Source organism: Saimiri boliviensis, chromosome 6, assembly GCF_048565385.1.
Source record: "Saimiri boliviensis isolate mSaiBol1 chromosome 6, mSaiBol1.pri, whole genome shotgun sequence".
NCBI classification, from domain to species: Eukaryota; Metazoa; Chordata; class Mammalia; order Primates; family Cebidae; genus Saimiri; species Saimiri boliviensis.
In genome coordinates this window covers 54701830-54727093 of record NC_133454.1, presented here as the reverse complement: position 1 = coordinate 54727093, position 25264 = coordinate 54701830, and the positions used below count along the sequence as shown (strand labels likewise).

The 25264-nt window shown below is 52.5% G+C and overlaps 3 protein-coding genes across 6 annotated transcripts; 2 read left to right on the top strand and 1 right to left on the bottom strand.

The window, feature by feature from the left end:
* Positions 1 to 346: 346 nt before the first annotated feature.
* C2CD2L (C2CD2 like) lies at positions 347 to 10128 on the bottom strand. The gene is made up of 14 exons (XM_010334448.3): positions 9362 to 10128; positions 7315 to 7410; positions 6520 to 6639; positions 6240 to 6350; positions 6031 to 6147; positions 5825 to 5936; positions 5568 to 5676; positions 4805 to 4869; positions 4589 to 4716; positions 4324 to 4498; positions 3504 to 3605; positions 3227 to 3360; positions 2854 to 3139; positions 347 to 1431 (listed from the first exon to the last, which is right to left on the bottom strand). Exons 1-14 carry the CDS (start codon positions 9713 to 9715, stop codon positions 1220 to 1222), a joined length of 2121 nt encoding a protein of 706 aa, XP_010332750.1. The 5' UTR covers positions 9716 to 10128; the 3' UTR covers positions 347 to 1219.
* Positions 10129 to 15758: 5630 nt separating this feature from the next.
* On the top strand, positions 15759 to 21649 carry DPAGT1 (dolichyl-phosphate N-acetylglucosaminephosphotransferase 1). Of its 4 annotated transcripts, XM_003923611.4 has the most exons (9): positions 15771 to 16381; positions 16741 to 16861; positions 17036 to 17249; positions 17465 to 17611; positions 19655 to 19739; positions 20097 to 20285; positions 20597 to 20684; positions 20851 to 21006; positions 21085 to 21649. In XM_003923611.4, exons 1-9 carry the CDS (start codon positions 16221 to 16223, stop codon positions 21148 to 21150), a joined length of 1227 nt encoding a protein of 408 aa, XP_003923660.1. In that variant the 5' UTR covers positions 15771 to 16220; the 3' UTR covers positions 21151 to 21649. The 4 variants fall into 4 exon arrangements, with proteins under 4 accessions (XP_010332751.1, XP_003923660.1, XP_074256809.1 ...); XM_010334449.3 differs by having other exon boundaries at positions 15759 to 16381; positions 20851 to 21649; XM_074400708.1 differs by lacking the exon at positions 16741 to 16861 and having other exon boundaries at positions 16306 to 16381; positions 17052 to 17249; positions 20851 to 21649.
* Positions 21650 to 23412: 1763 nt separating this feature from the next.
* Positions 23413 to 24988, top strand: H2AX (H2A.X variant histone). The gene has a single exon (XM_003923612.4). The coding sequence runs from the start codon at positions 23517 to 23519 to the stop codon at positions 23946 to 23948; it is 432 nt and encodes a 143-aa protein (XP_003923661.1). The 5' UTR covers positions 23413 to 23516; the 3' UTR covers positions 23949 to 24988.
* Positions 24989 to 25264: the final 276 nt, after the last annotated feature.

The following is a 25264-nucleotide window of genomic DNA, read 5'->3' as shown; positions in this document are numbered from 1 at the left end:
TTGCCCAAGATCACACAGGTAATTAGAGGAGCTGGACGCAAACCAAGGCAGGCAGTCTAGTTACAGAGTCCAAGCTCTGAACTCCATTATATCCTAGGAGAAGCCTGTTCCAGAAGGGGGAATGAAGACTTACCTGTCCTAGTCTATTGACTTTTTTGCTACAACTTCACACTCCAGAGCCTCCCGTCTCTTCCATCCCTTCTTCTCTGCAGGAACTTCTCAGCAGATCCACAATGTATGTCATCTACCCAACCTCATTATCTGGGCCCCTGTCTCTCATCTTCCCACTCCATCTCTGTCACAGCCTGGCTGCCTACTGCCTTTCAAAGCATAACCAGTTGTCCAGTTTATAAACTTCAATTTGACTTTAATAAATTAAATTCCAAGCCATCACACAGCAATGGACATCATCATCGTCTCCCAACACACAGAAGTGCAGCCTTGCATGGCTTCATCATCGGTCTTTCGATAAAGCCCCTAAAGCCATCTCTCTGGGGAAGGCTTCCCACCAGGCTCCAGGCTCCCTCCTTCCCACAGAGCCACTGCTCACAGAGAAGGCATCAAGTACAAAAAACGGTAATAAACGGGGAGGGAGGAATGAGGAGCAGGAGGGGAGGCAGGGTGGTGGGGAGTACCTGCCCCCCATCCCGAGCCGGCCCTGCTCTCTGTGAGCTGCCAACATTCTCAGAGGCAGACACTGGTGCTGGCCTGAGTGGGGACCTGAGGGAGGTGTGGGAGCCCCATCCCAAAGGGAACTACCCACCCTCCTAGGACAGAAAAGAAGGGTCACCTGGGAGAGATGCCCTCTAGCCTCTGTTCACGGAGGGTCCTAAGCCACACATATAAATAGAAAAGAGAATAAATAAGGGAGGAAGGGTCAGCTGAAGAGCTGAGCACCCTGGGACTCTGCTCAGGGACCAGGCTCAGCAGGAGGCAAAGGCTTCTGGGGAATGCCTACACATGCCGGACAGGGCCCTCCTCTCCCCCCAGCCACTAGTCCCTCGTCCATGTCCTTGGCAACGGGTGGCCACCTCTCATGGGCTTCCCGTTGCAAGTATCCTTCCAACCGGCCCCGCGGCCCAGGGTGGTCAGGGCTTCCTGGAACCCAGAGGGCTTTCCCGGCCCAGGCGCTTGGGATCCAGGAAGGGGAACGGAAGGGGAGGTGGGGAATGGGCTCAGAATTCGTGCCCTTTCCTTGCGCAGGAGGTGAAGAGGGTCCTCAGAGCTGGGGACTGGGGTTGCCATTGGCCTTGGGTTTGGATTTGAAGGAAAAGCGCTTGATAAGGCGGCGAGAAAAGCTGCCGGCCTTCTTTCGGACACTGGGCGTGGCTGTCGCGTTGGAGAGGTCATCGTGGGATTGGCTCAGGCCAGCTTCCTTCTGTCGAGGCCTCCGGCGGAAGATGAGCTTGGTGCCGCTGCGCAGGAAACTCACTGCAGGGGAAGAGGGGAAGCTGAGGCAGAGGGGCACGGGGTAGGGTGAGACGTGGGTCAGAGGCACGGCCGAGAATGGAGGCATGGAGGATGCGGAACAGGATCAGTTCAGTGGCCCTGAAGCCAGGCTTCCTCAGGAAAGAAAGCAGAAACATACTCCTCCATAAGGCTTCGTGAAAAAAAAGAAAAAAGAAAACGAAAGCAGAAACAAACACGTGCTTTATCCTTCCTGAGGCAAAAGTCCTGATACTTGCGGGGATCTGTGTGCACTCCTAACTCCGCCCGCAAACAAAATGTCACGGGGCTGGCTGCTTTGTGAGGACAGCCTGGGATTGGGCCTCTTTCTTACGGGAAGACACAAGCTACCAGAGGGTCCTCCCACAAGCCTATAAATCATGAGGGGAAAAGTGGGTTAACACTGACTTGTTAACCGAATTCCAGGCTGTGAGCAGGAGGTGATGCGTCTGGAAACTTCAAAGAGGTAAATTCAGAACCAGTATAATGAGCAAGGTGCTCACGCAGCAGGCTTTGGAGGTAGAAAACTCATTATCTCAAGAAGTGATGCAGACTTAAAAAATAGATAGATCCATGGTTGACAGACTCACTGGTAGGGGAATGAAAATGTTTCAGGGTAAGCCTCTCATCTTTTAAAGTTAGAAGAACTACCACCACTGGTCACAGCCTGTCTTGCTGCCAGAGGGACAATCCTAGCGTTGGCCTGGGATAGGATTTCTTATACTCATGGGGGAGAGGGTGCAGAATGGAAGGGAAGAATTTTTCCTTTTGAGACAGAGTCTCACTCTGTCACCCAGGCTGGAGTGCAGTGGCACAATCACGGCTCACTGCAGCCTCAACCTCCCAGGCCCAAGGAACCCTCCCACCTTAGCCCCCTGGGTAGCTGAGATTACAGGTGTGTGCCACCATGCCCAGCCAATTTATTGTATTTTTAGTAGAGACAGGGTCTTGCCATGTTGCCCAGGCTGGTCTCAAACTCCTGGACTCAAGTAATCCGCCTACCTTGGCCTCCTAAAGTGCTGGCATGAGCCACCATGCCCAGCTTGGGAATAAATTTTTATAATTTTTTTTTTAAAGGGCAGGAAAACTGGCACTTAGACTCAGGAAGAAAGAAAAATGGAAGTAAAGGGAAATAACTTGGCATCCCTTCCTATCACAAGCCTGTCAGATCCAGGCCAGGAACCAAGGCAACAAGGTCCCCCCGAGGCTAGCTTGGCCGAATTAGGCTGGCTACTCCAGCTATCTCTTAGGGGAGGAAGGAGAAGGCATGCTGGCTTAAGGTACCCCAGGTCATGATATGTATATAAAAGAAGAGATGGGCTCTAGCACCTGTGTCAATAATAGAGAAGAGGAAGGAAAAAAAAAAAAAAAAAAAGAGATGGGGGCACCCTGCCAGTGTCCCGCTACCTTTGTGATCCTTCAGGCTGCGGGTCTCCAAGGCACCAGTGGACCCCGTTTCCGACTCAACATCATCCACAGACGGTCTCTCAGAAATATCCGAACGGGTTGTCTCATCTGCTTCCTGGATACTCGTGGGACTGGAGAGGGCATCTAGGGGTCCTGGGGACATGGCTGGTGGGTCTGAGGGAGGTGAAGAGGGACCTCCGCTGGTCCCTGCATCATCCTGCATTGAGGCTTCCAGGGATGCCGCATAGCCCAGGGATAGTGCCAACTCGTCCTGAGCAATGGGCACCTGGCAGGAGGGACAAGTTTTAATGGGCAGGAGTGACCCATTAGGGCTTTCTCCCCATCTCAGCTCCTCTCCCCAGAGCCCTGTTACCTTGGAAACACCAGAGATGATGAGAGTGCTGCGCTTGGTGGGTGTCTTCTTGGCCGCCCGCCCACTGGGCTCCGTCAGCTGGCGAATCGCTGTCTCTGCTACAGGGTCCAAGCCGTTGGAAAGATGGCTGTCCCCTGTGGGGGGGTGCAGAGGATGGATAACCTGACTTCTCCCTGGCTCTTTCTTGGATTCAAACTCCTCCTGTCCCACCCAGAGTACTTTCTGATGCTGGGGCACCAGGGCCAACCCACACTCATGCACCCCATTCCCCACTCACGGCTGCTGCTGTGGGAGGTATTGCTGGGGCCACTGCTCTCACTCAGCACAGTTGTCGTCTTCTCGGTCACCTCCACCTTGGACGGGGAGCGGGAGGGGGAGTCTGGTGGGTGGGGGAGGGTCAGTGAGCTGGGAGGTGCTTCAGAGTGGCCCCCACCCCTACTGTCTTTGTTGAGACGCAGACTTTGGGTGACTCAGAGGGGAAGAATGATTAATAGGTGATTAAGAGGATACCAGGGGACTAAAAGACACCCCAGGAGCCAATGGGAGTGTAGGAAAGTGCCTCGGGATCTGCTGAGGGTGTGGGGAGATGCTCTGAAAATATAGAGGGGATGGGGGGTACTGGGGTCCCCTAAGGTAGGGGCAATTCCGTGGCCCCTATGATGGCAGAAGTGTCATGGGGGCCCACTGAGTGGGGCAGAAATGCCACAGAGGCCTCTGGGTTTGTTGGAGGACCCCAAGGGGTGCTGGAAGGCTGAGGGCAGAGGGATGGACAATTATGGTCAGCTGGGGCTAAGGACAGGGAAGGAAAGAGACCTGTGAAAAGCCAGAGGGAAAGATGGAAGGTGGGAGTGCAAGAGTCCTGTGTGAGGAGGGGCAAGAGGATCCAGAAGGGTGGCAGAGTGAGAGAAATTGTTGTGGAAATGGCAGGAGGTAGGGGAAAGTTTGAGAGAGACAAAGATTGGGAGGAAGATGCGGTAGGATTGGAATGGACTGGGGGAGTTGGAATTAAGGCTTTCTCTCTTCTTTCACTGTCCCACCTTGGGTCTGCAGTCCCCGGCCCCTGGCTAGAGCTAGGATCCCAGGCTCCTTCTCTTTACCTAATTTGCCATCTATACGGGGCCGGGACTGGACGGTGGTGACTGTGGTGACAATGGTGCCATCAGGCATGATGGTCCGATCAAGCTCAATCTTCTTGGTAGGTGTGATGCTGGGGCGTGGAGTGGAGGAGGTGGGAGTACCCAGGTTCCGGGGAGAGCCTTCCTCGTACTGAAGCTGCCCACAGGTGGGAGAGAGAAGAGGCAGGGCCTCAGAGGCTGCCCATCCCCTGTGTCCTCCCACCTCCCCCAGGGCTCAGCTTCTCACCTCCACTGCCATGGTGGCTGCTGGTCCCAGGGCTTTCCCTGGCCCTGGGGTGAGTGGGCACACCTGTTTTCGAGACAGTGGTCTGGAGGGGGAGCCCACAGGCAGTGTGGCCTGGCCTAGGAGTTCGGCTGGGGAAAGGGATGGCACTGTGAGCTGGGCCATGGCCAGGCACCACTCTGCACCCACCCAGGGGTATCCCTTCTGCCTCACACTCACTGTCTCCACAGCTGCTGCTCCTCAGCACTTTGAGGGTCAGCTCCCGGCTCTGGGGGCCCAGATCCCTGTGGGACAAGAGGAGATGGGGTAGGAAGGGGAAGATTTGCAAGCTGAACCCACCCTTGAGTGGATCACAGGCCAGAGGCAGAGAGTTGTGTACATAAATAAAATGGTACAAGTGCTCCAATCAGACTCTCCTACCCTCCAAACTCTCTCTTGTCCCAAGAGAAAGGGACAGGGCCCGAGTGAAAACCATGCTCCTCAGCTGCCCATTCAAATCCTCCCTGGCCCTGCTTCTCCTGTCCTGCCAGTCTCTCAGCTGCAAGCCACCCTCTTTCATTTGCTCGAGCTCTTTCCTCTGCCGAGAATACTTTCTCACTCTGATGAAATCCTACTCTTGTTCTAAGGTGTGGTTTAAATGCCATCTCCTCCATGAAGCCAACTCTGATCCTTATTCTCTCACGGGAATTAATCCCTCCCCCACCCAGGCACTCCAACAGTACATTATATAAACCTCAGCTGGCAAGGTTTTACCATCTTCTTTATGTACACCTGTCTCTGCCTGAAGCTTGTCGTTGACCCAGGGATGGGAGCTGTATCTTGGTCATGTCTGTAACCCTAAGACCCAAGCCAAGGCCTGGCATACAATAGGGGCTCACACCAAAGGCTATGGAAAACAGAGCTGATTCCTGCAAGGACTGTGCTGGAAGGGTTTGATCCTCTCTGCTCTGGAGCATGGGGTTGGGGCAGGGTTATTCCTTACAGTGCCAGGTCTTCTGTCCACTCCACCTCGGGTCCAGCCCTTGCGGGCTTGGTCCACTTCTGCTGCATGGGGTTGTCAAGTTCAGCAACACAGCACAGTTCCTTGGTGCCTGTGAGGAACCAGAAGTTAGAAGAGACACTCAGATCAAAGATGGGAAGTCACTGCAGAATACAGAGGCTGTACCCTTGGCAGAGGAGCAGAGAGCACCTGCAACCAACCATAGCCTTGGCAGTCCCACAGCCACTTCTAGCTCTCACCTTCCAGCTCATTTCCCAAGTGAGATGCCCGAAGCTGCCGTAGGAGTAACCGGGTAGGTCTGGGAATGGTTGGTTGGGTCTGGGGCATCATGGGTGGCTTCTCACTGGGTACCTAAGACCAGAAGAAGGTCCAAAGAGCAAGAATCCTGACATAGCACCCTGGGAACAAGGTGCATACAAATCTTTTGCTTTGGGTGCCAACTCACCAGGCCGCCGGGGGCAGAGCAAGCCCTGAGGTTGACCATCATGGCTGGCTGGGTGCTGACTATGGCATCCTTGATCAGCTCCTCAATTGTGGAGAGCTCTACTTGTTCCTCACCTCTCTGCAGAGAGGAGAAGAGAACAAGGAGGTGGATACCCCAGCTGTGCCTCCCTTCCCTGTTTTGCCTCTTCTCTATCAGCCCTCCCTCCTTACCTCCCTGGCCTGCAGCTTGGGAAGCACCGTCAGGCTGAGATCTGGATGATCAGTGAAGGCCCAGGATATGAGCAGCCCCTCACCAGGGATTTCCTCCAGGTTGACTTCCAACTACGGACAGGAACAAAGTGACTGGGCTGACTTGTCCCATTTCCCCAAGGACTCCTAATTCCTGAGGACCCACCCTTCCTGAATTCCATCCCAGAGAGGAAACAAATGGAAGAAGCCGAGCCAATGGAACCGCCCCCTGCCCAACTCAGTTTCCCACATCCCCTTCTACCTGTGTTGGTGGCAGTGTCAGAGTGACGTGGTAGGTCTCCATGGAGATGGCAGCGGGGGACTGCTGGGTCACAGAGACTGGGAACCGCACCTCCTCAGCAGAGAGCTGGCAATGCAGCACCTGAGACCGGCGAGGTGGGTCAGATGTGGGGAAAGGGTGCTCACCCTGCTTTGTCCTGCCCTATAGTAGTCCAGCAGAGACCCTTCCCACCTTCCATTTTCCTAGGGACTTCATGTTTTCAGGATCATAAATCCCTAAAAGAATCAGATAAGCCGGGCACGGTGGCTCAAGCCTGTAATCCCAGCACTTTGGGAGGCCGAGGCGGGTGGATCACGAGGTCGAGAGATTGAGACCATCCTGGTCAACATGGTGAAACCCCGTCTCTACTAAAAATACAAAAAATTAGCTGGGCATGGTGGCACGTGCCTGTAATCCCAGCTACTCAGGAGGCTGAGGCAGGAGAATTGCTTGAACCCAGGAGGCGGAGGTTGCGGTGAGCCGAGATCGCGCCATTGCACTCCAGCCTGGGTAACAAGAGCGAAACTCCGTCTCAAAAAAAAAAAAAAAAAAAAAGAATCAGATAAATGCCAAAGACTCCTCTCCCCAGAAAAATGCAGATATACACACCTCTAACATTTTGCACATAACTTCAATGGTACTCTCAGACTTCTGAAGCCAATCCTTCGATCCATAAGGCATTCACAGACTCCAGGTTAAGACCCTCTGGACTAAAGGGAACCCTTGGGGTCAGTCCTTCTTGGACCCCAGAGAGGGCAGTGCCCATCAGACCCTTACCATGGTATGCTCGGATTGGTCTACGCAGGTCACATGACTGATGCTGGCTCTGGGTGGGAGTTGGGGCACCTCCTCAAAGGCGATTTGGATGGAGCTCTGAGGGAGTAATGTGGGCACAGGATCAGGTCTTTGGAGCTTCCCCCCATAGAGCTGGCCTGCTAAGTTGCTGGCTGGACTCTGCCACTGCAGAGGCCTCAGCTGCAGGCTGGCTTCTGGCCCCTCCTTGGCTCAGGGCTTTAGGACAGGAGGTAGTTCCCTCAAAGCCTGCCTCTCCAGGGACCTGCGGCTGCTGGGAGCCACTAAGCAATGGGGAGCTAGTCCACCTCAGAGAATAGATCACCTTGGCTGAAGACCCTGGAACACCAGGAGCTTCCTTCTTCTTCCCACCATCCCTTTTATCTCCCACCCTACCCCCTAAAAAAGTTGTACATAAAAAAAAGTTAAGGTGCTAGTTGCCACCTACATATACTAGTTGGGCAGAGTGGGAAAGGGTAAGTCATGGTTAAAGGTGGTAGAGCCAACTTGTCCAAGATAAGGGCTAGAGAAATGAAGCTGAGCCTTCTTCCAAATAAATGGGATATGGAAGCTCAAGAGTATGACTCTTTGTATTCTTGGAGATGAAGACTAGCATGGCCTTGGGGATCTGTACCAGGGGGACGGGGAAGAGATACAAACTCAGAGGACTCAAGAGTCCAGGGGCCTGGCTAATTCCTCAAGGCAGATAGCAGGATGGTATTAGAGAGCAGAAAGCTGCTTAGAACTCAAAAGAGCTGCTCCCTAATTCTTCCACAGTAATAGAAGCAACCTACTCCAGCCCCACCAGGACAGAATTGAGGAAGGGGCACAGAATGGGCTGGCAACTCTTCCTGGGGTCTTGAGATGGAGAAAACAAATCCACAGGGTTCATTTGCCTAGCAAACCATGGGAAGCCAACTTCTTTGCTCTGGTAGCTGTCTCATTCAAAGGCTAGGCCAAGGAAGATAGGGAGGTGGATGCTTGAAACCTCAATCTCCCCATCCCCTGCAAGGGAGGCCAATGTCCAGCTGAGTCAGCTATCCTGCGGAGTTGCTTCTGACCCAGGGACAAGGTACAGGGAGAGTTGGATGAAGAGGTGGGTTCAAGGTATAAAATTAAAAGATGCCATCTGGCTTTCAGTTGGCCAGCTGGGCAGAGGAAATAGAGCAATTTCTTGTGGCCATTTCTGTTTCCAGGCATCTAGGGAACTAGCAAAGTAAAGCCTCCAAACTCATGGTGGCTGGCATAGGGAACCCTCTGAGCAGGGAGCTGATGGACTGTGAGAGCAAAGAGAGATTGCTGGGCCAGGATGGGAGGAAGCTCCAGAAAAGACTTCTACCTCCCACCTTATCTCCGTCTCATGACCACGCTTCCTGCCCCACTTCCTGGGAGGCCAGATGCCCATGGTGCAATGGGAGGAAGTAGGCTGGGCTGGTTTGTAACTGACCCTCAAGGGACAGCTCCAAGCTCATCTACTGGTAAGGGTGCTGTCAATCTGCTCTCCACCTGAACACTCCCCCACCCACAATGAACCGCAGGCCAGCATGAAGGATGTTTTTGACTGTGGCAGTGAAATTACTGTGGGGTAGGGGGGTGATTCAGACTCCTTGGGGATCTGCCTGACCACACCAGGGATTTGAGGCATGAAATGTTAAATGGGTGTGGTGGCATGAGAAGCAGGCAAATTCCTTCTGCAGGTGCATCTGTCTCCCACGCCCCAACACAACCAGCACCCAGACAAGGCGGAAGTGCCCTCAGGCACAGGGATTAGCGTTGCTATGAGAACAGCAACTTGTGCATGGGTTTGCAGCCAAAGAGTACTTTGCCCACAGAAATGGAGGTTTGGGGACCCAGTTGGATTTCTACAACCTCCAGCCTCAGCGGCACCCTTTTCTCTGTTCTGGGAGGGGAAGAGAAGCCATAGGGTTCCTCAGTTGATGCCCACCCCCATCCGGCCTCCTAGCATGAGCAGTAAGTCTCTACCCTGAAAGGAAAAGCTGAAGGGACCACCCAGGCGCTTGGTCCAACTCACCCCGTCCCTGCAGGCCTGTTCGTTCAGCGCTCGCACCCAAGCCCGCTGCCAGTTCTCCCGGAAAGACTTGAAGGCGAAGAGTGACGCCAGGAGGCCTCGGACTCCAGGCTCTTCGGGGGCGCCAGCCCGAGTCGCCCGCAGCCGCAGCAACGAGCGCCACACGCCCAGCTCCCGCAGGGAACCCACGGGTTCCCCGGCTAAGGCGGGTCCCCGGCCCCTGTCCCTCCGGGCCCGCGCCAGCCACAAGCCTCGGGTATACTGCAGCAGCCAGGCGAACACCGTGAGCAGCGAGGCGGCGAAGAGGATCAGCAGGGCCGCCCAGCCCACGTCCCGCTGCGCCCAGCCCAGATCCATGCTCCGCGCGGGCTCCGGTCCCGGTCCCGGTCCCGGCTGGGGCTCAGTCGCTGCCCCGGGGGAGCATGGCCCGGGCTGGCCGCGGGACGGGGGCGGGCTCCCCCGGGGCTGGGGGTGCGGGGTCGGGGGCTCTCCGCGGCTGAGTGCCCAGGACTAGTGGGTGCCCCAGAGCGAGGAGAGGAGGTCCTCGGGGGTCGCGACGTCGGGGTCTCTGAATGGTCGGTGGTCCTCCTAGCTTGGTCTGCAGCCAGACCCCAGTTAGTCGCCGGCGAGTGCCCGATTCCTCCTACGGCGCGGGCCCCGCCAGACCCAGGAGGGGACTGGTCTGCAGGGACGCGGGGGCTCGCGGGCCGGCACCGGCTCCGGGAGGGCTGCGTGCGCAGAGCTGACACTGACAACATCGCCGGCGCCCCGCCCCCACCCGCCCTTAAAGGAGCCGCACCCGGGCCGGGTGGGGCCAGGCCAGCCTGGCGTTCCCTCGCTGGAGGAGCGCGGGAGGGCGAGCTGCGAGCGGAGGAGGTTCCGGGGTTGAAAATAGGCGGGATCTTTGATCACCTCGCCCCATCTTGCAATCGCGGTGCTCCCACACAGCTCTCAGCTCACGGCAAGAGTAACTTCACTTACCTAAGATGCTGCCTTTGCTTTCCCCTGTTAATTGTTAAGTTTCTACAGGTCGGACGCCTGTGAGGTTACGAAGGAGGTGACCCCTTTGGAAATCACCGCCTCTTTCTCCCAACACCCCCAGACTCAGCGACTGCTAGCTTCTCATTTCCCGGGGAAAGCTAGGCCCAGGGTAAGGAGGTGCAGAGCATCCCTCCCAGACAGAAGTGTCTGGCAGAGGTCCAGCTGATGTCAACAGAGAGAAAGCAGAACCTGAAGCTGGGAGAGGTTGAGAACAGAACAGGGAATATTGAATTCCCTCCACCACCATCACCCTCCTTCTCTTGGAGCTTGGACCCAGAAACAGCCCCATTAACCTCCTTCCTCGTGTAGGTTTGTTCCGGAGATTCCCAAGCCCAGGCTGTGTGTCTGTTTTTAAAAATAATGTATTTCCATAGTAACAGCTCCTGCCTATGGAGCACGTGTAGAGGGGGTGGTAATGACAGGGGAGCTGGCAGTGTAGCACTGGACTATCAATAGATTCAGACACAAGACCTTGCCATTCCAAGTATGTGATATCCCAAGAACTGGTGTTGTAGGTACACTGCCCAACCTCTGACCTCAGGAGCCATCTTTTCCTAGACGCAAGGAATTGATTCAACCTCTGCAGGACTGGGGCTCTTCAGTGCTTGCTGAGGACAGGGGAAGGAAATGCCAACAAAGGTATTCAAAGGAATCCTGGGGAATTCACATTCTCCCGAGAGCCCCTTCTTCACACATGTGAGAGTGTCTTTGGCACACAGTCCCTTTCTTAAAGAGGTAGGATGGAAAGGTGTTAAGTGTCTTTCTCCCCAGTCCAAGTCATTTTCTGAGGAATGAGCACATGACAATAAGAGAAATAATGACTTCTAAAGTGTAGGGCTGCAGGGCTAGACAGAACCTGACAGGTCAGCAACAGGTTTGTCTGAGCCACAGGAGGTGGTGGGGTAGCCTGGGGCTCCCTGGATTTATTTCTCTGTAAGGAATGATGGGGAAAGGTGGGGGTGAATGAGGTAACCTCCTGTGGCCCTGCCCATGCATTGTCACTGGACTGCCATAACAGTAGAAATTCCTAGAATCTGGGTTTCTAATCTCAAAGGGAGAAGACATGAAATCAAGGGAGAGGAGAACTCAGGGCCAGAACCCAGGGATGCAGGAGGAAGCTGTCGGGCAAAGCAGCTAGGGTTAGGGGAGCAGGTTATGCAGGAAGTTGTCTAGCTAGAAAGTTTCTCTATGAAGACCCTCTTCCCAGAAGAATCCTTCAGGAACCCTCGGATCTCCCAATAATCTCCGTTCTCTGACTTCTTTTATTTATTCCCTCAACTCCTCCACTGAGTACTTGGTCCTATGCTGCCAGATACTGCTTCACAATTCAGTCTTACATGAGTCTCCCTAGTTACTCCTCCCTCTTTTTTTTTTTTGAGACAGAGAGTCACTGTCACCCAGGCTGGAGTACAGTGGCACAATCTCAGCTCATGGCAACCTCCACCTCCTGGGTTCAAGCAATTCTCCTACCTCAGCTTCCCAAGTAGCTGAGACTACAGGCGTGCACCAACACGCCTGGCTAATTTTTGTTATTTTTAGTAGAGATGGGGTTTCACCATGTTGGCCAGGCTTGTCTCAAACTCCTAACCTCAGGTGATCCTCCCACCTCCGCCTTCCAAAATCCCGGGATTATAGGCGTGAGCCACCACACTCAGCCTAGTCCTCCCTCTTTCACTCATTACTTAGACCTCTAGCACTTACTTAATTCTGCCTTGCTGATTGTTTCTATGTCTGCTTCTTCCATTCATCAGGAAGCTGCCTAGGGGTGGGAACCATGTCTTAGTCATCTCTCTTCCCTCAAATTCAACCAAGATGCTCTAAATATGCTGAAGTAGGCTCCTTGGGGACAAGCAACTGCATTGATATCAGTTCATCCTCCACAGTACTGAAGAGCTTCCTATGCACATAGTAGGGATTAACAAACTTTGTAATTTTTTTTTTTGAGATGGGGTTTCACCATATTGGCCAGGCTGGTCTCAAACTTCCGACCTCAGCTAATCTGTCTGCCCCAGCCTCCCAAAGTGCTGGGATTACAGGCGTGAGCCACTGCGCCCAGCCCAAACTTTGTCATGTTAAGAAGTCTAACAGAAAATCCTCAAATATACTTTGAGAATTTCGATACCATTTCTATCTTTTGAAACATCATTCATGTCATGCCAGTGGAATGGCAAATCCTAGGGCTTGATTTTAGTTAACAACTTTTTTTTTCTAGACTAAAAGGGGAGAGGTAGGAGGAAAAGGGGAAAAAGAGTAATTTAGCTGCCTGGACAGAGCCACAGATAGGGTCCTGCAGATGTCACAGCCCCAGACTATCCAGCGGGGTCTCATTGTCTTTTGGGCACTATGAAACATTTTTGGAACAGGCTTTGTCTAGCAATCAGATTTAGTGGATTGGCCTTGCTCATTGGGAGGCACTCAGGGCTACTTAGAAGAGATGCACATCTCAAACTGTTCAGTCCATGGCTGCTGACAAGTCAGCTGGTCTGTGAATCCTAGGGCCTGCTTCAGCATTCAGGCAAATGCTTTGAATTTTTATGAGGAAAGGCACACAATTTCAGGTGACGCCAAAAGTCACGTGTTTGTTTCTCCTTCTGATTAGTCTGATAATCAACGGGGCCTTTACCACCATGGGAACAAAAATACTCAGATTATATGACAAGTATCTTAGTAACCATTTTCTGATGGTCACATGTGTATGTGGGTGATTAATCCTTAGTGTCTCTTCTCTTGATTACGTCCTCCTGCCCTCCCCAGGAGGGTGGTGGTAGGGAGAGCTAATGATCTCTGGAGAAGAAAGAGACAAAGCTTCCCAATATCAGACTGGGAAGGAAGATGTATTAGGCTTGGCTTCCTAATAAAAAAGGAAATAGATACAGACTGGCTCTCAGACCTCCAGGGAGTCTCAGCATACTCATCATCAACAAGATAACTGAATGCTGCCTCCTCTGGGATCCCACAAGCTCCTCCTTTCCACCTGCTTCTGGCGTCTCACTGTCGCCACCTTTGAAAGGCACTTCTACTCTAATCTGCCGAAATGATACTTCCCTTCCTCAAGACCACTTACCCTGGTCACAACTGATCGCTCCCTCCATAGGCACCGATTGCCCTCAGTGCTTCTTTCAGACTCAGCCTCATTATGTGTGATGATGCCTTCCTTGTACACAGATGTCTGTGTTCTCAGCCCCATGGGAACACCCTATGGAAAACACTTGCCTCCTGGGAGTTTCTAGTTTAACAGGGGCACATGTGCATACACACAACACACACACAGAAAAACAATAGCAGTGTTAAGTACTGAAAATTTAGTAGAATACTAGCAAGGAAATTACAGAAATTTATGTGTTTTATTCATATCTGTGTTTTTGTTATTGTTAATTAGAGCCATTTTCAAGTAGAAAAGCCAATTCACATCTGGGTTTTTTGTTTGTGTGTTTGTTTTGAGACAGAGTTTCCCTCTGTTGTCCAGGCTGGGGTGCAGTGACACCATCTCTGCTCACTGCAACCTCCACATCCCGCGTTCAAGCAATCCTCCCACCTCATCCTCCTGAATAGCTGGGATTATAGGCATGTGCCTCCACATCCGGCTAATTTTTGTATGTTCAGTAGAGACAGGGTTTCACCATGTTGGCCAGGCTGGTCTTGAACTACTGACTTCAAGTAAGCTACCCACCTTGGCCTCCCAAAGTGCTGGGATTACAGACGTGAGCCACCATACCCAGCCTCACATCTGGTTTTGAGGGAAAGAAGAAACTATTTTCGGCTTAAAAAGAGTCAACATGACCCTGACTTCTGGAACATGCTGTAGAGGGAAGAGTGGACAAAGTGCTCAGCTATTGGAGTCCTTTCCCTAACTCAGTAGTGGTGATTTCATCTCTGACAATGTGTGCTGCCTAAGAGCCTGTGCAGGAATGAAAGGTAATAAAGATGCTGGTGAATTGGCTGGACGGGGTGGTTCACGACTGTAATCCCAATGCTTTGGGAGGCCAAGGTGTGCGAATCACCTGAGGTCAAGAGTTCAAGACCAGCCTGACCAATATGGAGAAACCCCATCTCTACCAAAAATACAAAGTTAGCTGGGTGTGGTGGTGCATGCCTGTAATCCCAGCCACTTGGGAGGCTGAGGCAGGAGAATCTCTTGAACCCGGGAGGCACACGTTGCAGTGAGCCAAGATGGCGCCATTGCACTCCAGCCTGGGCAATAAGAGCGAAACTCCGTCTCAAAAAAAAAAAAAAAAAAGATACTGGTGAATTGTTTACAGGGGCACAGGCCAAGCAAAATGCATAGTGACCTGCAGGAAAAAAAACTGACTGTGAGTTCCTCAGGCTCACAGGAAGCCAGTTGTGAGTCTGATTCCTCTGCCTCCTCAGCTCTTTCCAGAGCCTTGAAATCTCCATCTCCTCCTTATGGGAGCTTGGTACAATGCAGTGATCCAGGACCAAGCAGAAGTCTCGAATTACCCAAGACCTGAGGGTATTCCCAATCCCTCACTGAAGTGCTGAGCTCGGTTGCCCGGCAACTAACTGCTACAGTTGGGGCAGAAGGTGGGTGAGCTGTTGAGAAAAAATACCAGGATAGAGGACAAGAAAAACAGAGTGGGAGGGGCTTTTTTCTTCTTTTTTTGAGACAGAGTTTCGCTCTTGTTACCCAGGCTGGAGTGCAGTGGCGCGATCTCGGCTCACCGCAACCTCCGCCTCCTGGGTTCAAGCAATTCTCCTGCCTCAGTCTCCCGAGTAGCTGGGATTACAGGCACTCACCACCATGCCCGGCTAATTTTTGTATTTTTAGTAGAGACGGGGTTTCACCATGTTGACCAGGATGGTCTCGATCTCTTGACCTCGTGATCCACCCGCCTCGGCCCCCCAAAGTGCTGGGATTATAGGCGTGAGCCACCGCGCCCGGCCTTTTATTATTATTATTATTATTACTATCATTATTTTATATAGACGGGGTTACACCATGTTGGTCAAGCTGGTCTTGGACTCCCGACCTCAGGGGATCCGCCCGCCTTGGCCTCCCAAAGTTGCTGGGATTACAGACTTGAGCCACCGCGCCTGGCCTCATCCTTCCAAATCTTAGCTGCGTTTCCAGGAACTGAGCTGTGTTTACCTTGGCTTCCGATTACCTTGGCAACAAGTTTCCTGCAAGGAACAGGCGCGGCTCCACACCCTCGAACCTGCTCCCCACCCACTGCCTTTCAATAGCCATCTTCCTGGAGCCCGAGGCCTCCCAGATTAAGGCGGGGTACGGGCCCTTTAAACTTGACCTACGGAGGCGGACGGAGCTAAAACTGACGTCAACCGGTATGTGAGCGGTGTGACACGTGGTACAAGGAGGCATTCATCTTGGAACCGGGCAACTGGCCTTTCCGCTCTGGAAGTATCTTTAACATAATGTTAGCGAAGCATCCGTTGTTGGCTGCTTTTCTTTAATTGCTTTTCCAATACTCTCGCGATGATTCCACTCTCGAACAAAGGATGAAATTATAGAATCATACTTCTCTTCCACCCCCACCTCCACACTGTAGTGCCCATATTAAAAATGGCGGCCTCCGCCTTCCGCAGTGATAGTTGTTCAGCGAATAAGATCCGGGCGGAAACAGTAGGTAGGCAGGGGCAGCGAGGCAGAACCTAGGTTGCTTTAGAGAGGTTTTCGGGGGTCCCGAAGGCGGCTCAAGTCAGAGTTGTTGGGTTTTGCTCAGATTGGTGTGGAAAGAGCCTGCCTGTGTGGAGCGGCCACGCCATACCGCTGAGGCCTCAGGACTGCTGCTCAGCTTGCCAGTTACCTGAAGAGGCGGCGGAGCCGGGCCGCTGACCGGTCACCATGTGGGCCTTATCGGAATTGCCCATGCCGCTGCTGGTGAATTTGATCGTCTCGTTGCTGGGATTTGTGGCCACAGTCACCCTCATCCCGGCCTTCCGGGGCCACTTTATCGCTGCGCGCCTCTGTGGTCAGGACCTCAACAAATCCAGCCGACAGCAGATGTGAGCAGCCGTACACGGGTCTGGGCAGGGGGCAAGGGCTAAGGAAGGAGTAACCAGGGAGGGGGCGGGGACCGGGGTGCTAGACCATTCGTGGGGACTCAGAACTAACCCAGACAGCCTGGGACTCAGAGAGATGATGGGCAGAACTTACTCGCATTGGGGAAGGGATGGGTAGGGACCCTTGGGTGTTTAGGGACTCTAAGAGTGGTGCTCTCCTCCCTCCGCCCCCCTCACCACTTCCCAAAATAAAGAACTGGGAATGAGAAGATCACTTTGGGTTATTGTAATACCTGCACTAGTGAGTGACCACGCCCCCTTTCCTCCCTGCCTCCCCTCGCCTCCTTGCTGCTGGGCCACAGCCCAGAATCCCAGGGAGTGATCAGCGGTGCAGTTTTCCTTATCATCCTCTTCTGCTTCATTCCTTTCCCTTTCCTGAACTGTTTTGTGAAGGAGCAGTGTAAGGCATTCCCCCACCATGAAGTAAGTGGGTTCATCGGGGTGGTTGCTTGTGGCTGGGATCTGGGAGGTACCTGAAAGAATTGGGGTTATTTGGGCTTGGGGGGAGGAGCTAAGAAATGATCAGAAAAGACAGGAATTCTTAAAAGGTAGAATGGGAGCAGGCTTGAGTCATGGACCTGCCCAAGCCTCCCCCAGTTTGTGGCCCTGATAGGTGCCCTCCTTGCCATCTGCTGCATGATCTTCCTGGGCTTTGCGGATGATGTACTGAATCTGCGCTGGCGCCATAAGCTGCTGCTACCCACAGCTGCCTCACTACCTCTCCTCATGGTCTATTTCACCAACTTTGGCAACACGACCATCGTGGTGCCCAAGCCCTTCCGCCCGATTCTTGGCCTGCATCTGGACTTGGGTAAGTAGTCCTGCCACCGCTGCTCCTATGGCACCTACTTCAGGGCACCCTTCCTGGTGCTTCACGTTCTCCTCCAAGTGTTCCTTTTCTTTGTGCCTGCCCAGATCCTTTTTGGTGACCCTTCATCTTATCCTCTGTCCTCACCATTTTCTCAAATTCTTAAATCCTCTTCCCCTAGGTGGCACTACTTCTTTTCCTACCATATCTCCCCCCAGGAATCCTGTACTATGTCTACATGGGGCTGCTGGCAGTGTTCTGTACCAATGCCATCAATATCCTAGCAGGAATTAATGGCCTAGAGGCTGGCCAGTCACTAGTCATTTCTGCTTCCATCATTGTCTTCAACCTGGTAGAGTTGGAAGGTAGGTGGAATTGAGGGTGGGGAGAGAGAAGTCTGAGTGTTAAAGGTATGGCCTGATATATAGCTTTGAGAAACTCAGGAAAAAAAATATGTTTAGTAATTATAGAAGATAAAGGAAGCTACTTACTTTGCAAATAACAATGCAGATTTATTAAAAGCGAGAAGGAAAAATAGCAGCCCCATCATTTATAGCTGGATTGGTACTAATAGCTTGATTATGATCTTCTCCCATTGAATATAAAGTTTCACAGAACCCCAACATTACACAGGGTCACTCTGCAACAATGATGGAGTGAGACCAAAACTAGACCCCTCCCTCTATAATCATGTTTGAGTACAGACAAAATCACAAGAACACTGAGCAACCCACAAAATGGCCAAGATCCCTTCTCTTGGCTAACATTAGCAACTGCTGCTGCTTTCCAATAACAACTCAGTTCCTACCACATTTTTTTTTTTTTTTTGAGACAGAGTTTCGCTCTTGTTACCCAGGCTGGAGTGCAATGGCGCGATCTCGGCTCACCGCAACCTCCGCCTCCTGGGCTCAGGCAATTCTCCTGCCTCAGCCTCCTGAGTAGCTGGGATTACAGGCATGCACCACGATGCCCAGCTAATTTTTTGTATTTTTAGTAGAGACAGGGTTTCACCATGTTGACCAGGATGGTCTCGATCTTTCGACCTCGTGATCCACCCGCCTCGGCCTCCCAAAGTGCTGGGATTACAGGCTTGAGCCACCGCGCCCGGCCGACATTTTTTTTTTTTTTTGAGACAAGGGCTCCCTCTGTTGCCCAGGCTAGAGTGTGGTGGCGTGATCTTAGCTCACTGTATCCTCTGACTCAAATGATCCTCCTGCGTCAGCCTCCCGAGTAGCTGGGACTACAGACATGTGCCACCACACCTGACAAATTTTTGTGTTTTTTGTAGAGACAGGGTTTCACCATGTTACCTAGGCTGGTCTTGAACTCCTGGGCTCAACTGATCTGCCAGCCTTGGCCTCCCAAAGTGCTGGGATTACACTTTTGAGCTCCTCTGCCCAGCCAGTTCCTGCCACTTTTTTTTTTTTTTTTTTTTTTTTTTTGAGACGGAGTTTCACTCTTGTTACCCAGGCTGGAGTGCAATGGTGCGATCTCGGCTCACCACAACCTCCGCCTCCTGGGTTCAGGCAATTCTCCTGCCTCAGCCTCCTGAGTAGCTGGGATTACAGGCACGCACCACCATGCCCAGCTAATTTTTTGTATTTTTAGTAGAGATGGGGTTTCACCATGTTGACCAGGATGGTCTTGATCTCTTGACCTCGTGATCCACCCGCCTCAGCCTCCCAAAGTGCTGGGATTACAGGCTTGAGCCACCGCGCCCGGCTCCTGCCACTTCTTAAACATCAAAATGCTTGATCATAGAATTACTTCTGCTTTCTAACAGCATCCAGTCTAGAGCAAAACGCTTTCTTTCATCCTCTCCCAAAATACTCAAAACAAATCCTACTACAAGCCTCTCCTAACACTGTCTTACTGAGACATTCTGTGGTTCTCAGTGGTATGTGGTTTCTGAAGTCTCCCTTTTTACAAGTCATTAAACCTAGCTTTGAACTATAGATGTGTTTCTAGTGGTCTTTGGCTGATGAACATCAACAAGTGTTTATTAAAGCTAAGTACTTTTTAAACACTATCTTATTTAAATCTTGTAATGGTTCTATGTGGCAGATGTTATAATCAGCCCTATTTTATAGATGAGAAAACAGGCTTAGAGAAGTTAAATATGTGATGATCAAGATCAACGTCATACAGCTAAGAAGTTAAGTTGGTATCCAAACTTACGTCAGAATGGTCTAAACCAAATTTAAGACATTAACTAGTTTAGGAAGGCTTCATGAAAGAGGTAGAATATTGGGAGTTGCCTTGGGTGACATAAAAGGGGTATTGAGTTCTTGAAAGTGACTTGGGTGAGGTAGATGATACAGCTATAAACAGAACTTAGACAAAAATAGGATCAAGGTATTCAGGGGAAGTGGGTATTAACTTTTCCTCTTTCTTCCTTGCTTCCAAAGGTGACTGTCGAGATGATCATGTCTTTTCCCTCTACTTCATGATACCCTTTTTTTTCACCACTTTGGGATTGCTCTACCACAACTGGTAAGTAGGCTTTGGATTAGGGGGGCAACTACCTGAACACATGGTAAAGATGGTCCTTATCATAACCCACCTTGTGGTGGAGAGGCTAAACCTGTGCATACCTCTGTGGAGTTTTCTGCATCTTCAGTTGGTCGTATTCTGAAATTTCTCTCTACCCAGCAGTAGTTGGGATGAGTGCGTGGAGGCCCCAGGAACAGATGAATTCAGGGCCTTGGATCCTGCAGAATTGCTGCGCAACTGGAGCCTCCTCTGAGTCAGAACTAGGGTCAGGGCCAGTCCAGTGCCCATAGGGTGTGATGTGAAAGAAAGGGTTGGTAGTGCCTCTTGCCACTGGCTCAGATCCTCTCCCCCACACAGGTACCCATCACGGGTGTTTGTGGGAGATACCTTCTGTTACTTTGCTGGCATGACCTTTGCCGTGGTGGGCATCTTGGGACACTTCAGCAAGACCATGCTACTATTCTTCATGCCCCAGGTGTTCAACTTCCTCTACTCACTGCCTCAGCTCCTGCATATCATCCCCTGCCCTCGCCACCGCATACCCAGGTAGCTGCTTTGGGGCTTGAAATGGACATCATAGCCTTTTCACTTGGGATATCTAATGCAAGCCTATACATTTGCTGTGCAAAGGGAGTAGGCCCAAACAAGGACTATTTCCATGTGAGTAGCCCTTTATAACTTACAAAGCACATTTACTTGCATCATCTGATACTCACAGTGGTTCTGACAGCAGTAAGCAGCAGAGCCAGAAATAGATCTCAGGTTGACTCCACCTTCGATACTCTTCCGATTGGTTAGCCACAGGGAGGAGGGTTCAAATAGTGGCCCAGTCACATGAAGCTATCTTCCCCCCGCAGACTCAATATCAAGACAGGCAAACTGGAGATGAGCTATTCCAAGTTCAAGACCAAGAGCCTCTCTTTCTTGGGCACCTTTATTTTAAAGGTAACAGGGTAACAAAGAGGTAAGGCCCTAGGTCGCCATCCTGACCTCGAGGAATGGGGAACCTAGGCCTGCATCAGATCCAAGGGGAACTCGGAAGCATTCAACAGAACCACATTCCTGAAGCATAGGTATTAGCTGAAGTTCTCTGCACCTCTGGCCCCTCCAGGTGGCAGATAGCCTCCGGCTCGTGACAGTCCACCAGAGTCAGACTGAGGATGGTGAATTCACTGAATGCAACAACATGACCCTCATCAACTTGCTACTGAAAATCTTTGGGCCCATACATGAGAGAAACCTCACATTGCTCCTGCTGTTGTTGCAGGTGAGGATTGGGATAGGGTTTACATCTCCTTGTCTCCCTTTCTTCCTGATTCTTACTCCAGCCTATTTCTTCTTGCAGATCCTGGGCAGTGCCATCACCTTCTCCATTCGATACCAGCTTGTCCGACTCTTCTATGATGTCTGAGTCCCTTGACCATTGTCCTTTACCTCACAGCCTCTAGGATTCCTGACTCAGGCTGACCTCTCTCTGGACCAAGACTGCCTCCTGGCCCAGGCCTCTCACTTTTCATACTCCTCCAGATTTTGTTCTCAGCATTTTCCTTTCCCTGTGATCACTGGCATCCTGGGCGTTTCTTGTCCTCTACTGACGACTGATTGGACTTTGCCTATGGCCTCCTGCAACTTGCCACTCTCTCCCTCTCCATCCCATCTTTGCAGCCTCACAGGGTGGGATACAGCAGTTTTTGTTGTTGTTGTTTGTTTTTTGCAGTTATCCACACTCAAATTTCAGAGTCCCGACTCAAGGAACTGCTGGTCTTTGGGATAGAACTTAGGCCAGGGCTAGGGACACAGGCTCCAAGGTGACATGTCATTTGATTGTAAATGAAGTGTTCTGATTAGTAAGAGCTGAGCAGGGGGCCACATGCTCCCAATGGAGACAATAAAGCGTTGTATTTTTCTTATTGTTCCTGTAGGTATATTTCCTATATGGGCATTTTTGGGTAGATTGAGAGGGTTGGTGGGGTACTTCCTCCAACAGGATGCCCATCTCTCTCCCTTGCATAATCTGAGACTCACAGTGGTTCTGATAGCAGTAAGCAGCAGAGCCAGAAACAGATCTCAGGTTGACTCCACCTTCAGTGCTCTTCCTATTAATTAGCCACAGAGGAGGGTTCAAATAGTGGTCTCCTCTCTTCTTTCTTCTTCTAGCAAGAAACGAACAGAACTGAGACCAAACAGAACATGTTAAATAAATACTGAAATCCTGGATGGGCATGGTGGCTCACGCCTGTAATCCCAGCACTTTGGGAGGCTGAGGCAGATGGATCATGAGGTCAGGAGTTCGAGACCAGCCTGGCCAATATGGTGAAACCCTGTGTCTACGAAAAATACAAAAATTAGCCGGATGTGGTGGTGTGTGCCTGTAGTCCCAGCTACTCTGGAGGCCGAGGCAGGAGAATTGCTTGAACCTGGGAGGCGGATGTTGCAGTGAGCCAAGATGTGCCACTGACTCCAGCCTGGGCAACAGAGCCGGACTCTGTCTCAAAAAAAAAAAAAAAGAAAAAAGAAAAAAAGAAAGAAATCCTGATACTTCAGGTGGCTTGGAGGGCCACAAGATTGAAGTTATCCTGTTTCCTGGAAGGGGATCAAGCTTTCAGAGAGTCACTGGGTGTGGTGGCTCACACCTGTAATCCCAACACTTTAGGAGGCTGAGGCAGGATTGCTTGAGCCCAGGAATTCAAGACAGCCTAGGCAACAAAATGAGACGCTGTCTCTACAAAAATAATTAGCCAAATGTGGTGGGGCACGCTTGGAGTACTAGCTACTAGGGAGGTTGACCAGGGAAGATCCCTTGAGCCCAGGAGTTCGAGGCTGCAGTGAGCCGAGACCACACCACTGCACTCCCGCCTGGGTGACAGAGCGAGACCCGGTCTTTTTTTAAAAAAAAAAAAAAAAAAAAAAAGACCGGTCGCGGTGGCTCACGCCTGTAATCCCAGCACTTTGGGAGGCCGAGGCGGGTGGATCACAAGGTCGAGAGATCGAGACCATCCTGGTCAACAAGGTGAAACCCCATCTCTACTAAAAGTACAAAAAATTAGCTGGGCGTGGTGGCGCATGCCTGTAATCCCAGCTACTCAGGAGGCTGAGGCAGGAGAATTGCCTGAACCCAGGAGGCGGAGGTTGCGGTGAGCCGAGATCGCGCCATTGCACTCCAGCCTGGGTAACAAGAGCGAAACTCCGTCTCAAGAAAAAAAAAAAAGAAAGAAAAAAACGTTAAGGGGTCTAATTTCTTCCCTTTCTTATTCTCCCTTTGCCAGGTAGGAGAAAGGTATAGAGAGTGACCTGGCCTGGAAAGGGAGGCAGCGGTAGCTGTAGTATTGACCCCAGTCCTTTCAAATTCCTACGCCAGCACAATTTCCCAGAAGCTTTCTGGTAGCCTGAGACTTCACCCCTTTTGTCTTCAGCTTCTGGTTTCCGACCGTACCGTTTAAATCTCGCGCGCTTTACAAGGATTGGCTACATTCGCGGGTGGTTTTCCGTCTGCGCGCTACCCCTCCTTCTCGCCTTTTCTCCCCGGGCAAAAGGTTTTCAAATTCGACCAATCAACGGGCGCGCTACCTCAGCAGAAGCGCGACACTCAAGGGTTAACCGCAACCAATCGGAGGAAGGTACTGGAAAAAAGAGCCAATCAGAAGGGTGCGGAGGTGTGTCCTGGGGGCCTATAAAGACGGCCTCTCGGCGCGCGCGCGCGCGACAGCAGTTGGACTGCGGAGGGCGTTTGTCCTGCTATCACTGAGCCGTTGAGCTTCACCGGTCTACCTCGCTAGCATGTCGGGCCGCGGCAAGACTGGCGGCAAGGCCCGCGCCAAAGCCAAGTCGCGCTCGTCGCGCGCTGGCCTCCAGTTCCCCGTGGGCCGCGTACACCGGCTGCTGCGGAAGGGCCACTACGCCGAGCGCGTTGGCGCCGGCGCGCCGGTGTACCTGGCGGCAGTGCTGGAGTACCTCACCGCTGAGATCCTGGAGCTGGCGGGCAACGCGGCCCGCGACAACAAGAAGACGCGGATCATCCCCCGTCACCTGCAGCTGGCCATCCGCAACGACGAGGAGCTCAACAAACTGCTGGGCGGCGTAACGATCGCCCAGGGAGGCGTTCTGCCCAACATCCAGGCCGTGCTGCTGCCCAAGAAGACCAGCGCCACCGTGGGGCCGAAGGCGCCCTCGGGCGGCAAGAAGGCCACCCAGGCCTCCCAGGAGTACTAAGAGGGCCCGCGTCGCGGCCGGCCGCCAGGCCTCCCCATGCCACCACAAAGGCCCTTTTAAGGGCCACCACCGCCCTCACGGAAAGAGCTGAGCCACTTCAGACCGCGGAGCGAGCGGGCCGCGGCTCCCGCCTCCCTTCCCCTCCACTCGCCCGCCGCCCGGCCTGGAGTCCCCGTCCGCCCCCGCTCCCGGCCCGCACCCCCTGCCGCGTCGGCCTCGGGCCCTGCCACGTCCGCCGGGCGCTCTTCGGTGGCCGCCGTGGCGCGGAGGACCCGAGCCTGCCGGGGGGAGCCCGGCGACGCAGCACCTGCCCGCCCCGGCGCTCGTGACTCAGCCGCCCCATCCTGAGTCGCCGAGGGGCTGCGGGGAGGCCGCCGCACCTTCTGGAAGACTTGGCCTCCGCTCTGACGCAGGGCCGGGGTGGGCAGCCCAGGCCGAGAGGCCGCGGCCCTGAAGGTGAGTGAGAGTCCCTCGGCAGCGGCAGCCGCGCCGTCTGGTCCTCCCCCGTCGTGGTGCTTAGCCCAGGACTTTCAGACGTGGCCGCTTGGCTGGAGGCTTTGGAGGGAGATACACGCTCGCCGATTTCCGTCTGGCGCCCCCTCTGTGGCCAGGACTCAGGCCTTTCACGTCAGATCTCCATCTTCATTCATAGGTCTGCGCTGGGGCCGGGACGAAGCACTTGGTAACAGGCACATCTTCCTCCCGAGTGACTGCCTCCTAGGAGGACATTTGGGGGAGGGTAGAGGCCTGTAGTTCAGCTTCACGGCTGGCTATGTGGACAGCAAGAGTCGTTTTCGCGGAAGCCAACTGGCAGCCAGGCCTGTCGGGCCTCCCCACGCTGCCCCATTTCCCTTCCAGCAAACTCTCCTCGGCAATCCAAGCACCTAGATACCAGCACAAGTTGGTTAATCCCTGTCTGGACTGAGCCTCTGTTGGCTTCCGAACTGGAATTTTGCAGCTAACCCTTCCAAGACTAGAACCTGAGGCATTGGGGAGTTTTAGATGGACTAATTTTATTAAAGGATTGTTTCTTTTTTAAATGGAGCGTTTGTTTTCATTTTGCGAGAGGGTGTAGAATTAGTGACTTTGTGTACCTTGCCGAGATAGTGGGGGTGGGAGGGCCCATGCAATAAAATAGGCTCTACTGTTAACTAGAGAAGGGACAAACCATAGGAATGTAAGATTATGGCTCTGTTTCTCAGTGTTTCTGGGAGACAGTTTATTCTGTGTGAAATGAAAACTATCGAGGCAGAAGCAGAAAGGATGTTCCAGGAGAACTTTGGGCAAAAGTCCCAACCTCAGAAGTGAGGATGAAA